Source organism: Mercenaria mercenaria, chromosome 19, assembly GCF_021730395.1.
Source record: "Mercenaria mercenaria strain notata chromosome 19, MADL_Memer_1, whole genome shotgun sequence".
Lineage (NCBI taxonomy): Eukaryota > Metazoa > Mollusca > Bivalvia > Venerida > Veneridae > Mercenaria > Mercenaria mercenaria.
The window spans coordinates 44,343,864-44,358,711 of NC_069379.1; the positions used below are offsets into that span (position 1 = coordinate 44,343,864).

A 14,848-nucleotide genomic window follows, 5' to 3' on the forward strand; every position below is an offset into this window, starting at 1 on the left:
GAGATATTTATATCTCAACAGAAATTAGGACGTATCTATGCATAGACATTAATCGTTAGAATGTTTGCGTCCCTTCCAGTGCACATGTTAAAGACTTGAGTTTTAACATGACTTAAAGTACGAAGGAAATCCTTTGCAAAGATATCTGCAAATACGAGTTTGAAAAATGCATATGTTTTAATACCGATTTAATATTTTATTATACATCTCACTGACATAATTATTCATTCTAACACGACCAGCAAATAACCTACATACCTATAGAGAAAAATCTATCTCTGGTTATTCTGCAATAAACCACTCGCGTGCAATGACGTCATCCGATCCAGGTGCGTAGCACGGTCGTAAAAAGTAGTTACCATTTTTTCTAGCATTGTTGATATTAGTATGTCGTGTTAGAATCGAAATAATAAGTTCCCAAGTGTGATTTATCTTAGAATAACCCGAGGGATATATTCCTACGCATTAGAACTCAAAACTCGGGTTATTCTACGATAAACCACGTTTGGGAACTTATTATTTCTTAAGTAACATAAATAAAAGACATATAATAAGAGCTGACTTTTATTATATATATTATATGAAGTAAAAGGTACGCAACAGGCAACGTAAGGTAACTTCACGCCATTTCTCCTACTAGCATAAGTAACACGTACACTACATTTCTATATGCAGTAATTGGATGCATCCTTTGGAGTTTTAGAAACAAAGATATTGGCGAAAGAGATATTTATGCAGTGAAAACATGCATGTCAAAATTTGCCTTTTGTTTCCTCTGGTTTGTGGTCAATCAAAACTACTTCCTTCCTGCGTTGTTTATCAAGGTCTTCTGTGATTTTATCTGGCAATGTTGTATTCATAGTTTCAGGTAGACAGAAAATACACAGTATAGACAGAGCAGCAAGTCCAGCAACCACAAAATAAAGTAGTCCTGGAACATAATCTTCCTGTAAGAAAGAATATGCAAATTTACCTACCAAAATAAAACAAGGGGCCAAGTTATATGTATTTGTTTCATAGGAGAGAATATCCCTGAGCTCTTTGTACCTATGCAACTACAACATTACATAAACTGGGAACAAACTATTTCTGTAATTTGAAATATAACACAATGTTTCAATTACTTGTGATTTCCCTTTTATTAGTAAGCACAAAATAAATAATTGCGGAAGTAAGAGTTATATCCCTTAGGTTATTCTCTTGCAATAGTTTTGATAATTATTGTCCTTATTTGTTTGTTTGTTTTGGGTTTAACGCCGTTTTTTTCAACAGTATTTCAGTCATGTAACGTCCGGCAGTTAACCTAGTGTTTCTGGATTCTGCACCAGTACAAACCTGTTCTCCGCAAGTAACTGCCAACTTCCCCACATGAATAATCAAAGGCGGAGGACGAATTATTTCAGACACAGTGTTTTTAACAAATCGTCACGGAGAACATACGCCCCGCCCTGGGATCAAACTCGCGACCCCTCGATCCCTAGACCAATGCTGTCCCTACTGAGCTAAGCGGACGGGCTTAAGTGTCCTTACTTTAATATAATAATATTGTTTGTTTCTTCTGACGTTCTATAATCTGTTTTAGTCTGATCATGTGGTGAGTTAATCTATCACGTGATCCAGATACATGTTAAAGCACACAAAGAATCTAAAAACACCCAACTGTGATCTGACGATTGGCAATATTCATAAAAGATAAACTATACCTCGCCCAGAAAATCTTGTGGCATATGCACTGGTCCTAACGAGTTATCTTCCCTTATTTCAAGACGGCAAAATAATCCTACCGGCTGTACTGTACCCCAAACCAGTACTTCCTTTTAATGCATGCTAAAGGTACGTAAACTATATACTTCTCAGATTTGATTAGTAAAAATTTTATTGCTACCCCCAAACTTACCCTAACCTAAAACTGCCGGACAAGACGGTGTAATCGAAACCTTGTAAATACCTATTACATATAACATGATATACTTACTAAATATACAACTTGTGGACCGACAACTGCTCCTAGCCTTGCCAATGTACTAAGAAAACCGAATCCAGTATTTCTACATGACAATTATAAAATTTAAAATAAAATTAACATAGCGTTCTGTATATTTCTGAAAAGTTGTATAGAAAATCGGATAAAATAAATACGCCTTCGTTTCGGATAACACATAGACGTTTTAAAACTTTAAATATTATATACGTTCTTCAGAAGTCTATTATATTAATCTGAAAGAAGAATGGATATTGTACTTTACATAGAACATACTGGAAATATAAGTAACACAGACATCATTAAAAAAAAGAAAACTTCACCCCTGGCTTTGACAACTTTAGAACTATAGTCCAGAGATAACTCTACTCTTTGATATGCGAAGTCAACATTTAACATTTTTCATTAAATTGCAACACTTAAAAATAAATTCATCAGAAAGTTTTATTCATTGGGAAATAAAGTTATGAAGAAAACTTTATTTTTACACGGCAGCAATTGGAAATATAATTCAGAAACCTTAATTCATTAGGCAATAAATTTACGAAAAATATTTGGCAAACTAAATTGAATATAGTCACTTACATGGCATCCACTGGAAATATAGCCAGACGTACACGGGCATTTTATTCGCTCCCTTGGAATAATAGAAAATACTTTAGTCAACAAAGTTTTGAAATAGGTAATTGGATCATTATGTGGGCAACCGAACACAATGCTCATAGCATAGAGAATAAAACATAACAACAACATAATAAAGCACTTTCATTACCTAGCAATTGTTGGATAGACTTCAACTGTGAGTGTCTGCATCGGACCCCAGGCCCCGTCAACACCAGCACTTGCAGCAAAAGTAAAACCATTTATTAAACCTTCTTTGAGTGGTGTATCTGAATTTATTCAAAGTGCGAGATTGAGTAGTATGTTTATCATATTTGCGAAGTTTAAGATATTTTAAAACCAATGCAATATTGTCCACAAACACAGTCTTATGAACAAGACATTTTACATCCGATTTTGTCGTATGATTATTGATTTCTATCACGCACATTAGCCCATATGATGGAAATATACGCACATAACTCTGTAAAAGAATATCAATACGGGGGAAACCGACTCTTCAAAATTATATTACACTGAATTTAAAGGCAATTAGCTTTCATTTAGACATTGTCAAGTTTAATTTTATTCAATAATTTTTATACTGTGCAATGTTTCAATGCCGTTTCTGCAACAGGCATTTCACTTATAAGCATCGAAATTGTATTTGCAGAACATTATTATAGAGCATTTATAAATGTTTTATTTATCAAATGATGAACAATAAATCTCGTTCTTAAGTTCTTAACACCACCATGTTCGAAGTTTACAGGACAGTGTAAATAAAATTTACTTCAGCCACATGATTCCTAGCACACACAATGTTAACAATAGGTATAATATTCAAACCAATCCACGAAAGAACATCAAGAGAACCATATAAACATGATAAGCATGGCACAACAAGAGAAATACCATAAGGAGACTGGCTTAGTAGGCTGGAAACCTGCTTCACCCAGTTTATCAGTTGGGTTTATTCTTATCGAGGTCTTCCATATTATTTGTTTTACACAGACAAAGAGGAAGAAGTGACGACAGATTGTGAAAGAGATGAACTTCAAGCATGCAAAGTACTTTGCAGTCGTCGAGTTTTGTTTTATTAAAATGTTAAATAAAATAACATAGAGTCTCTTATGAGGATGAGACTTCAGTATTTACGCGTAAGTTAATCACTAAACATCATTATACAACATGTATAATTTAACGTTTCCTACAAATTGTTTGATAAAAAATACGAGTGAAGGAACCAGATGTAGACTTTCAAAATAACGTTATATAAGTATTCGTTCAAACCTTTTTAAACGGCTGTGCGCAGTTATTGACATCTAATGTGCATTACACAACAAATCTACACCCATTGGTACGTTGACAAGTAAGCAAACGCAAACTCTCTATGACGTCATAGCCATAATATCCCACAAACAACTTACCTATATACTGTATAACTCCTACTGTAGTACCACCGATGAGACAAACCATAAATGCAACTATTGTTGTTAACTTCCTTCCTATCCTGCGACCAGACAAGAGTATAAAATTAATAAACAAAAGACATTGGTTTTGCGAATCAAGTAAAATTATTGCAGGCTTGGTTTGATGAAACCTTTTAATAGTAGTTAGTGTTACGGCGCGACTCCCTTCACACTACCTAGCACAACGTTGAGTGGAATAAAATTATACAAATACTTCAAATGTACTCTGTGATTTCAAAGAACCTATAAAAATTAATAGTACTGAGTACAATCAGGGGTCGGGGGCTTGAATGTCCTCCAAATGGCAGTTTAGAACTACTACGGAAAGTGATTGTTGTAATTTGATATTACGCAATTTGACTAAAGAAACAGGACTGTCAAGGTTATTTTACATCTGCAGAGTACCTACCTGTTTTGTAGAAATATGGTAATGACTTTTGATGGTATAGATACTATTGAGAACAAGAATATGTTGAGAAACAGGTCTCCAGACAGTTTCTTGATACCAAACCCGATGCCGTAACTAATAACACCAAGAGAAAACCTGCAATATTTATATAGAGCTGTCACGTAACATTAATAACCCAGTTACTGTTAGAATAAATCTACGTTTTGCAGGTTGTTTGTGTTTAGATATTTTCTGCTAAGGAAAAAGGGTACATTTTTATGCATATTATATGCATTCTAGTGAAAAAAGAAGTGAAAATTTTGGAATAAAAACACTGATAATAAGGGGTCGTATCTTTTTACATGATTTCAATAAATCGCGTGCTTAAAATATAATGTTGTAAGTCAATAGAAACTAAAAAAACACTTAAGACCTTATACTTCTGAGGTATATTGCGGTCATTCCTTCCTGTGCATTATTATACTAGTCTTACACAGGTTAAAACTAAACGAATTCAGTGACTTTCCCTATTTTGGTCAGTTTAGCTCGTACATGTTTATCTTGCCATGCACATTACTTGTTATGCCTGTAAGGGGCAAAAAAAAGGATTTGTTCTCGTATTGAGCAGCTTTAGACATATTTCTCACGGCGTATACTTCTTACAAAGACACTTAACATATGGCATGTGTAATATTACTTTAAAAAAATTACCAGCCGGCCATCAAGGGAACCGTCAGTTTTAACAGGGCTCGTTTCCTGAAGAGTACAAGGATGGAGTATTTTTTCGACTTCTCTTCTTCCGGTACGGTGAATGCCTTGATAATGCGGTCATAATTTGGTAAAGAACGCTTGTTCCATTTGCTGATCTGCTTAACAATACCATGTACCTCTGAAAGTCTGTTCCTCGCTATAAGCCATCTCAAACTTTCAGGAATGAAGCTGGAAACGAAGTGTAGAACAAAAATCGGTGTTTTTTCGCGGTCTCCTGCGCATGTCCGGAAGTTATTATCATTTGGAGGGCACGATTAAAGTACGCAAATTGTTGCATGTGCGCACGCCTTTAGTGTATAATATGTTTAATAAAGTGGCTAAAGGTTTAGGGTCAGTAGTCAAAAGGAATAGCAAAATACTACCGTATCTGTGTTTATATATAATTCATATCTTTCAGTTATTTTTTTTTTCTGATACTTCAGTAATTTCCTCTGATAGAATACCTTTATGTGTGCATATACGTATCGACCTGTCTAAACAGATAAATTTAAAAAGTTAAAATTTGTCTAAAATTAGAATCGTATCCTTGGTGTTACATGTTAAGCACAGCTAAACCCCTGACATTACATCATAATTGTATCCGTACTGAATTTACAAACTGCAATTTTGATAAATACTGCTAATTACTGAAGTGGTATAGCTCCACAATTTTACAAAGAAACAATTTTGTCTTAAACGATGGTTTTATGTTATAAAAAATACCAAACTTGGTCAGTATTAAGGCATTTATTGTATAACCGGGTTGTTTTATATGAATAACATATTTTTGTTTCATTACAAGATTGTCAGATGGAATCAACAAACAAGAAAAAACAAGAAATGTTTTGTAGAAATATTTATGACGGAAAATCACAATAACAACCATTTTTGTAGGCTTTTTGAAGCCTATGCGTAAAGTAGTTTTAAACCAGTTTAGAGATATCATTAGATATAATTGAGCCGTGCCATGAGAAAACCAACATAGTGGGTTTGCGACCAGCATGGATCCATGCTGTTCGCTTTCAAAGCCTATTGTTATTAGAGAAACTGTTAGCGAACAGCAAGGATCCTGACCAGACTGCGCGGATGCGCAGGCTGGTCTGGATCCATGCTGGTCGCAAACCCACTATGTTGGTTTTCCCATGGCACGGCTCATATGTCCTGTGTCTGCGAATACGTTTCAAATAAAATCAACATCACCGCGGTAGCATAGATACAAAAGCTTAGTTGATTAAAAAATTATGAAACGTGGAAACTCGACAGGTCGCTCAACACGATAGAAACAAAAATTTGCAGACTCGGTTTTATTGAGCCTGTTTATGAACGGTAGTGGAAATGGATGCTACCGCCCACGCCCTCTAGCCCCGGACTGAGTAGAACTCAACATTTCACATGCTTCAAGGAGCAGAACTAAATATTTACACATGTTACAAGTACAAAAAACTATTTTGAGACATCACAAGATGTGCTCATACGGCGGTGCACATGGAACCCTTCAATGATACACTAGCGTGTAATTCCATGAAAAGCGGCGTATGGTCCCCAGTTAACGGGTTTGCCCTAAACGGGAAAACAATGGGCAGAACTTAACAAACTGGAATTTAGAAAGGGGCTTAAGCATTAAGGTATATCGTAGCGCGAAGACAAACTACTTACAACCAAGAAGAAAGAAAAGCTAGTGATCCAAGAGCAGTGATCAATGTAATGTGTTCCCAGTCATGCAGCAACCAGGCAAAAAGTGTAAACAAGCACATCTCTAAAGCCCAGGATGGAAAACTTATCGTGGTTGAACGCCATTTTGATAAAGTGTACTCTCCTTGGAATATACAATAAATACTTAAGAAGAAGGCTGAGCCAATTCCTGAAATGAAATATATAATTCTCAGGTTACAGTGCCACAAACTTTATTACAGATAATTGAGTTATTTAAAAAGACAGAAGGTAAGTGAGAGTAGACTCCCCGGAAGCAAAGAGCACCCCAAACACAACAATAAAGCCATGCATCGCAAAGCGAGAAGCTGTAACGTAGAATCATAGCAAGACTGTTGTGGTCCCTCTCTTTAGTTGTTACTTGGTGTCACTGACATCGGACTGTTTGCAAAGTGGCGCTCTAAAATACTTTTAAAAAGAGGTAAAGCGTCAGAGAATGCGTATATAAATATTAAAAATACTAATTTTGTTCTCCATTCGACCAATAGTCTTACCCCAATATTTCATAATGTGAATGTTCTAATAATGATAAGGAAAACAATTGAACTACGTAATAGAAATAGGACTTGGCCCAATAATTCAGAAACGTTCCTGTTAGATAAAAAAAAAATCATTAAACAGTACTTAAGACTTCAATACTAAGGAAATGGGCTGGTAAGAAAAATTGGCAAGTAATGAATTTTCTGTATGCGATTGCTGCATTCTCCAGATTTTACGGAAAGCTATATGCACGTTGAGTTATGATCTCGTTCGAAGAATGCCGAACAGTCTAACGAGGATCGATATTTCTCATTACAGATCTGGTGCAGATCATGTCACAAAATCATTATCATCGGAGCGCACGGCAAACAAATACGCAAAGTTTTGCATGTCCGCACGTGTTTAGTGTATAATATTATGTATGATATACTGACTAAAGGTTAGGGTTAGGATTACCATAGAATCGCCATGGTTGCATAATCTAAACACTAAAGATACGTGTCAGTCAAATCGCTTGAATCCGGTATATAGTCTGTAATCTATCACAGGCGCACAAGATCTGTTTCAGTCATTGTCACCGACTTATTCAATCAAAGAAAATAGCCGACTTAACGACGGATTTATTTCGTTCATTGACAGAACTTGTCGTTGTATTAAAAGTTTGTTTTACATGTCTTAAAAAGAAACAAACACTGTCAAACAAATATTGATATTCAATGGAATATGGATGTCGGTCAGATTGTTTTAAACTTTTTACATTGTAACGTTCCTCTTTGCTGATGATTGTGTGTCTAAACTACTGTTTGGGTCGAAAGCTAAAAGCCACACAAAGTAGAAGCAGTACCAATGAAATGACTCCTTACCAACAGCCACGCGACCAACTGCAAACATAATCCAGTTGACGGCAAAGTAACAAACCAGTTGAAAAACGAACAAGATTGCCATAGAGAAAATGAAAGGTTTCTTCCGTCCAAACAAATCTGATATGTTACCGACCACAATAGAGCCCACCATCATCCCAATCATTTGCATGGATATGATACTGGCAGTAACCCAGGAGTTGTCACATACCAAGTCAAACTGTAACAAACATCAACAAGTATTCCTGTTTAAATGCTAAATACTAGGTGTTTTTGAGAAAAGCGCATGTCTCCCACAACTGCCTAATCATATAAGTAGTAAGTATGTCTTTGTATATTGTTTGTGGCCTATTTGTATTCACATGTTGGAGTAATCGGTCTGCAATGCTGTATCGGAAGTGTTGGAGTTAACGGTCTACAGTGCTATATCGGTAGTGTTGGAGTTACCGGTCTGCAATGCTATATCGGTAGTGTTGGAGTTACCGGTCTGCAATGCTGCACCGGTCTATAGCGTTGTATCTGTAGTGGAGTAACTGGTATACAATGCTGCACCGGTAGTTGTTGGTAATTTCGTTCAAGGGCCATAATTCCAAAGTACCTTGGTCGATCTGGCTAGTTATCGAATTTGGCCGAAGACTTATGGTCAAACACATTTTGTTCAAGTTTGGTGAAGATCTGATGAGAAATGTTTGACTTAGAGTGCGGACAAGCTTTGTGACAGACAGACAGACACACAGACAGGAGAAAATCAAAACGTCTCCTACACCACTATGTGGTGGGAGACATAATTAAAGCAAAATCATGATGGCACCCAGTAATACTGTTAAAACTAATCAAATTTAACAAATATCAGCAATAGTTGAGCCAGGCTTTTTTTGTCCGATAAATAAGACAACGGAATTATGTCAACGTGATAAAATAATAAAAAGAATATACCACAGACAAAATAATGTCGTATGATAAAGTATCTACTTCTATCTCCAAAACATCAAAAAGAATACATTTTGACAATTTCCTTATTTCAGTATATGTCAAATTTTAGCAATATACGAGAAAAAAAGCTAAACTTGACAATAACATTCAGCTTTTTTTCTCGTCGATTTTCTTAGAAGTATTAAACAATACTCTCGAATATTTTGACACCCGAAATATGAAATGGTTTTTCTTGATACCACGGAATTCATCGCATACATTTACATAAACGTACCATTACCACTTTTGTGAAATTAATACATATGATAGAGTAGGACAAATCTACAAATAGTTCAAATAGAATTAAGTATAAACTACATCAAGAAATTGACTTTGCAGAAAACGAAAACTATTTACCTCACTGACCAGTGTGTGAATATTGTCCTCAAACTCAAAATTTATGCATTTTGCGCCAGACTGCGTGTAACATTTCTTGTTCCAGTACTCTTCCGACTGCGTTATATTACCTGAGGCAAGACTTAAGTTTTTAGCACTATCATTCAAGGTTATTGACGAACCAGTCGACCCATTGCTACCAGATCCATCATTATAATCCAAACAGCGCCATCTAGGAACATAGGCGAAGAATGCGTTTCCACCCATTCCCCAGCAGACGACAAGCTTCATAAATTGAATAAGGAATGCCAGAAGAAACTGGAACATTCCACAACCTCCCAGTTGAACCAGTATATCATCTGGTGTTAGATTCTCATCTTTACATACAACATTGTCTAGAAACAAAAGTGTACTAATATACTAAAGTGTAATACATATATATATGTATACAATTTATCACATGTTTGACGTCGCGGGAGTGTAATAAAGCCATTAAATAAAAATGATAATACACAAGTGTAATAAAGCTTTGACGTCGGCGTCAATTATAGTATAGGAGACGTTGGTCAAATTGGCTTGTTTATATAGTAAAAGAAAGTAGAATTTTTGATGTTTCGACAGGAAAAACTAACATGTGATAAAAGAATATTGCATTAAAAGTTTGTGACTTTCCACATTGAATTTATTAAACTCGTTGAATAAAATTGATAAAATGCTCGGCAGCCTCGCATTTTATTATTTTATTTAACTCGTTTAATAAATCTAACATGAAAAGACACTCATGTAATATCCTCTATATATTTCATACAACTAATTAAACCTAGCTGGAAAGTTTGGTGGTCGCAAAACTCGTCATGAGATTTAGTCTTTGTAAAGACTTTGTTCTGTTCTGTTCTGTTCTGTAAAAATAGTAATTATTGTGATAAAATACGTACATATATGCAAATGTACAGTGTATTAGCAAAGCCGACGAAACATTCGAAAAAAATGTCTTCAGTATGGTGGCATATTTCTACACAAGATATCAATCTACATAATGATACATTATTATCAAGAAAATTTCCAAGAAAGTATATATTTGTTCGTCAAGAGTGAACATATTTTCTATTCAGTTAAGCGAGTCATTAGTCATTTGAAGCTGTCATAATGTAGGGGTGGCACTATTTTTACATTTTTGTCTCGAGAACGCAAAAGCTTGCCAACAAAATCATGAAATTCATTTTTGCGAAAACTATTTCATTTTCTTGAATTTTCATATCGGTGTAAACAGACATAGAGCATATTCTATTCTCTCAAATGTGTTGAGAATATTATGATTTGTACATTATAAAAGTTATTGTTACTTTTACCTTTTATCAAAGTCATTCTATGGTCAGTCTCCATATACTTAAAGAAAAACATACAGCTTTTAGAGGAAATCACCATAATATATGTTTTTTATGTTTGGTGTTAACGGTGTGCGCTAATAATATTCAAAGAAAAAGAGACAATATGCATTAGTTATCATATTAGACACATGCACACAGACACAAGAGGTGTACATGTACTAAATGTTAGTATGTACAAACTCCCTTACCTTTAACATCTTTTGCAACATCTCGCAGCTCATATTTTCCTTCTGTCAATACACTGTTATCTTGCGGCTTTGCCTGATTTCCAAGTTCGTCTTCATTTAACTTCCTTAAAGCCTTCACAATTACATTGCCCTGCTTTGAATTCTTGTTAATCGTCATTTTAACCTTAAACGAAGATTTAGTTAACTTAAAATGTTGTTACAAAATACTATCAATCAGCTGTTAAGTGGAGCATTAAGTAAGAGCATGTAATTATAAACATTAGCGTTATTTTTCGCTTTTTTGTCAGGGTTGTTTTTAGGAAATTTGTAATTAATCGTGTTTTTATTTCAAATAAGGTTCGCTGTTGCTTTTTGTTTACATTCAGAGGCATTTAAACTCAACTGAGTATAATGCTAGTGTGTAGCCATTAAACTCAACTGAGTATAATGCGAGTGTGTATTTAGCCACGCTTTGGTTTTCTACAGTTGGTCTTGATAAAAGAAGGTAACCGGCAAAAGAAACGTTCCCTTCCGCTTCTATCACCTGTCATTTATTCATGCTGGCATCCCGTTAGTTAAACATCCTATACATTAAAACAAGTGTTCTAAATATATCTGTACAAATAAAAAATAAGCTTTACCCTTACCCTGCTATTTTTTTTAAATGGACTGGTCCATCATTCAATTTGGGCAATACCACTTATCATTCAAAGGATTGTTCACTGAAAATTTATTCATTGAATAGCGAACAGTGCAGACCATGATCAGCCTGCACGGAAGTGCAGGCTGATCATGGTCTGCACTGTTCGCAAAGGCAGAATCACTTGCCACCAGAAGGCTAAAGCTTAAAGAAGAATTAAAATCTTCAGAACCCCTTCTCCTTCGACTATCGTACACTTTTAGCAGTGTTATGGTTAAATAGCCATCCGTCAGTAGCGAATTAGATACCGCATATTAAATTCGGTTATACCGAATAGCTGGCAATTAAAATAACCGAATATTGACCTCCCTATTTCAAATGAAGAGGTTCTGAGCTAATTTCATTTCACCTGAAAGAAAGAACGTTATAAATTGAAAAAAAATATATTGAGAAACATTCTCTTGTTATATAGGTTAGATCATACGGGTTCGAAAACACTTACTGAATAGATCTCTTTTTTTTTCAATTTAATGTATTGTAATGTTATCGTTTACATTATTTTAATATGTATCATATTTCATGAATTTTAGTTGTTTTCTCTTGTAGTATTAATTTCTGGAACGCTGGTGACAGGTAATTTATCTTTTTATCTTATATACTTTAAAAACAATTTTATTCCACTTTTTTTTACAACGGGTAGATATGATTAGTCTTCATACATGAACCATAAATATCGCGATACGTTTGATCAAATGAGTAGTAAGTCTGCATATAAAATTTTGGGAAAAGAAGATATGATCGGAAATAGGACTCGAACCCACAATCCTGATATTGGCAGGTAAACACTTTGTTCGCACAGCTACCTGCACATGTGACGGTATATCAGTTAAGAATGATATATGTAATATTAAGCTATTTCGCTATTTATGTTCCCACACCGAAAATTAATTTACGGAAATATAAGGAATATTCATGAGTGACAATACTTAACAGTGAAACGTCTTATCAACAGTATCATTCAATTACCGGCGGTTCATTGTACACGGACAGTAAATCTATTTTCTACAACTTTCCATGAATGAGGAATTTCAACACTCGCATGCTATTGCAAATGAATCAAAACAAACATGTGAAACAGTTCTTTTAAAAATGGTGAGTTTTTGAAGGCGTTTGACTGCCCGGAAGTGGAGTCCCTTTGGGCAGTACTTTTTTCGGAATTCAATGTTTATATTAGTATACTGACACTTGTTTTGTTGTTTTTGTAATGATAGCGTGTATATTACTCTACAAAACAAGTGTCAGTATACTGATATAAGCATTGAATTCCGAAAAAGGACTGTCTAAATAGGCCCCACTTCCAGACAGTCAAGCGCTTATAAAAACTCACCATTTTCAAGGAACTGTTACACATGTTTGTTTTGATGCATTTGTAATAGCGTGCGAGTGTTGAAACTTCACATAACTAGGTGGAACACAGTTTTCAGCAATTGTTTATTTTTATTTCTTTACAAATGGCATTCATTCTCAAAGGGGGACAACTTTTTCAGATTATTTTCAGTACGGGACAATACGGCAGAACATGTAGTGGTCAGGTAAAATATTGGTAACGATGTTGTTCGTTTATAAAATATTTCTGTGTTTTGTTGATATACTCCTAAACCTTAAACAGTACACAATGTACACACTGTACACATAAACAAAATTTAAATTAAATGTTACTGCATGAGATTTAATTATGACTGTAGCTCTAAATACAAGCGTAATTTATACACGGATTTCATACATTTGAAGTAAATAATCCAGAAATAAAATATTTTAGTAAGAGATGACCATTGGATATCTTTATATTTCAAAACATGGCTAGAGAGCGTGATGGCTGTTACACACTCCATTACTTCTCATGAACAGTCTCGGTCAAATCGAGACTGCGATTTTTTATTCTTCTGATTTTTGACGTCTGTGACACTACGTGTCATTTTTAAACAATTAGATATACTACTAATAACATTGTATTCCTGTAGGCTTTTCCTATATCTGAATTGTCTATTTCTTTGCTTTTTTAATCAAAACACCAAAATGCTATCGCTGATATCCCATCAACACTTATTTTCAATATGTGATCAAATCAATGTATACCGGCAAACATTTCTGATACGTCATATTTGATTTGACGGTATTGTCGTAATTATATGTCATAGTTATCGTGAACAACACGAACCTTTGGAAAACGTAGCTTTGAAAACATGTTAACAGCAAGCAATGTTTTATCGAATGTAAGAAAAGAAAAAAAAGAAGAATCTTTAACGGCTGACGTCACAGAAAGTTCTGACGTCACAGAAAGTTCTGATGGGACTCTCTTTCCTGCATTGCGTTTAGCAGCATCTTCTTCGATGTCTGGATGATTTGCGAAGTAATGAGAGCCCTTTTCTAGTACTGACTGAAACCCCCTCGTATACATTGCATTGTAACTGCTTATAATATGCATGTATTACATTTTAAATATATCTATAATAGTGATAAGTAACGCCATGTCAATCTTGCTGACAAACTGTCAAAATGGAGTACAACACTCATTCTTTTTCTTTTCTTTCTATCTTAATAGTTACATAACGTAAATGTTAAAATAGAAAAAGTGGAAACTCCACAAGCCGTCCAACACGACAAAAACGAGTACATAATTGAGCCACGTCATGAGAATACCAACAGAGTGGGTTTGCGACCAGCATGGGTCCAGACCAGCCTGCGCATCCGCGCAGTCTGGTAAGGATCCATGCTGTTCGCTTTCAAAGCCTATTGGAATTAGAGAAACTGTTAGCGAACAGCATTGATCCTGACCAGACTGCGCGGAAGCGCAGGCTGGTCTGGATCCATGCTGGTCTCAAACCCACTATGTTGATTTTCTCATGGCGCGGCTCATATTACAATTAACGCATCAACAAACAATAAGAAACAAATATAACAGCTTCACTTACCATACACTTATAAAGAAAGCACGTTTGTATTTTAATTCATAGTCCTAAAGCCGTTTTAGCCTGTTACATTTTAATAGTGACACTCCTTTACGTTGTATGTATTAATTTATCATGCGGATTAAGGTAACATAA

General features: G+C 35.0%; 1 protein-coding gene across 1 annotated transcript; it reads right to left on the reverse strand.

The window, feature by feature from the left end:
• Window positions 1–563: 563 nt before the first annotated feature.
• Window positions 564–14,848, reverse strand: LOC123542590 (solute carrier family 22 member 4-like). Its single transcript, XM_045328510.2, has 11 exons — window positions 14,717–14,848; window positions 11,126–11,288; window positions 9,571–9,944; window positions 8,245–8,461; window positions 6,848–7,052; window positions 5,153–5,380; window positions 4,463–4,597; window positions 4,012–4,094; window positions 2,754–2,871; window positions 1,976–2,048; window positions 564–947 (listed from the first exon to the last, which is right to left on the reverse strand). Exons 1-11 carry the CDS (start codon window positions 14,717–14,719, stop codon window positions 753–755), a joined length of 1,794 nt encoding a protein of 597 aa, XP_045184445.2. The 5' UTR covers window positions 14,720–14,848; the 3' UTR covers window positions 564–752.

Bases quoted from the DNA above. Each gene is read 5' to 3' on its own strand.
- LOC123542590 (XM_045328510.2), bottom strand. The intron at 9,945-11,125 runs GTAAGGGAGTTT...TTTTGTTTCTAG, and splicing joins TGTTGCAAAAGATGTTAAAG to ACAATGTTGTATGTAAAGAT. The intron at 4,598-5,152 runs GTAATTTTTTTA...TAAATATTGCAG, and splicing joins GTTCCCTTGATGGCCGGCTG to GTTTTCTCTTGGTGTTATTA.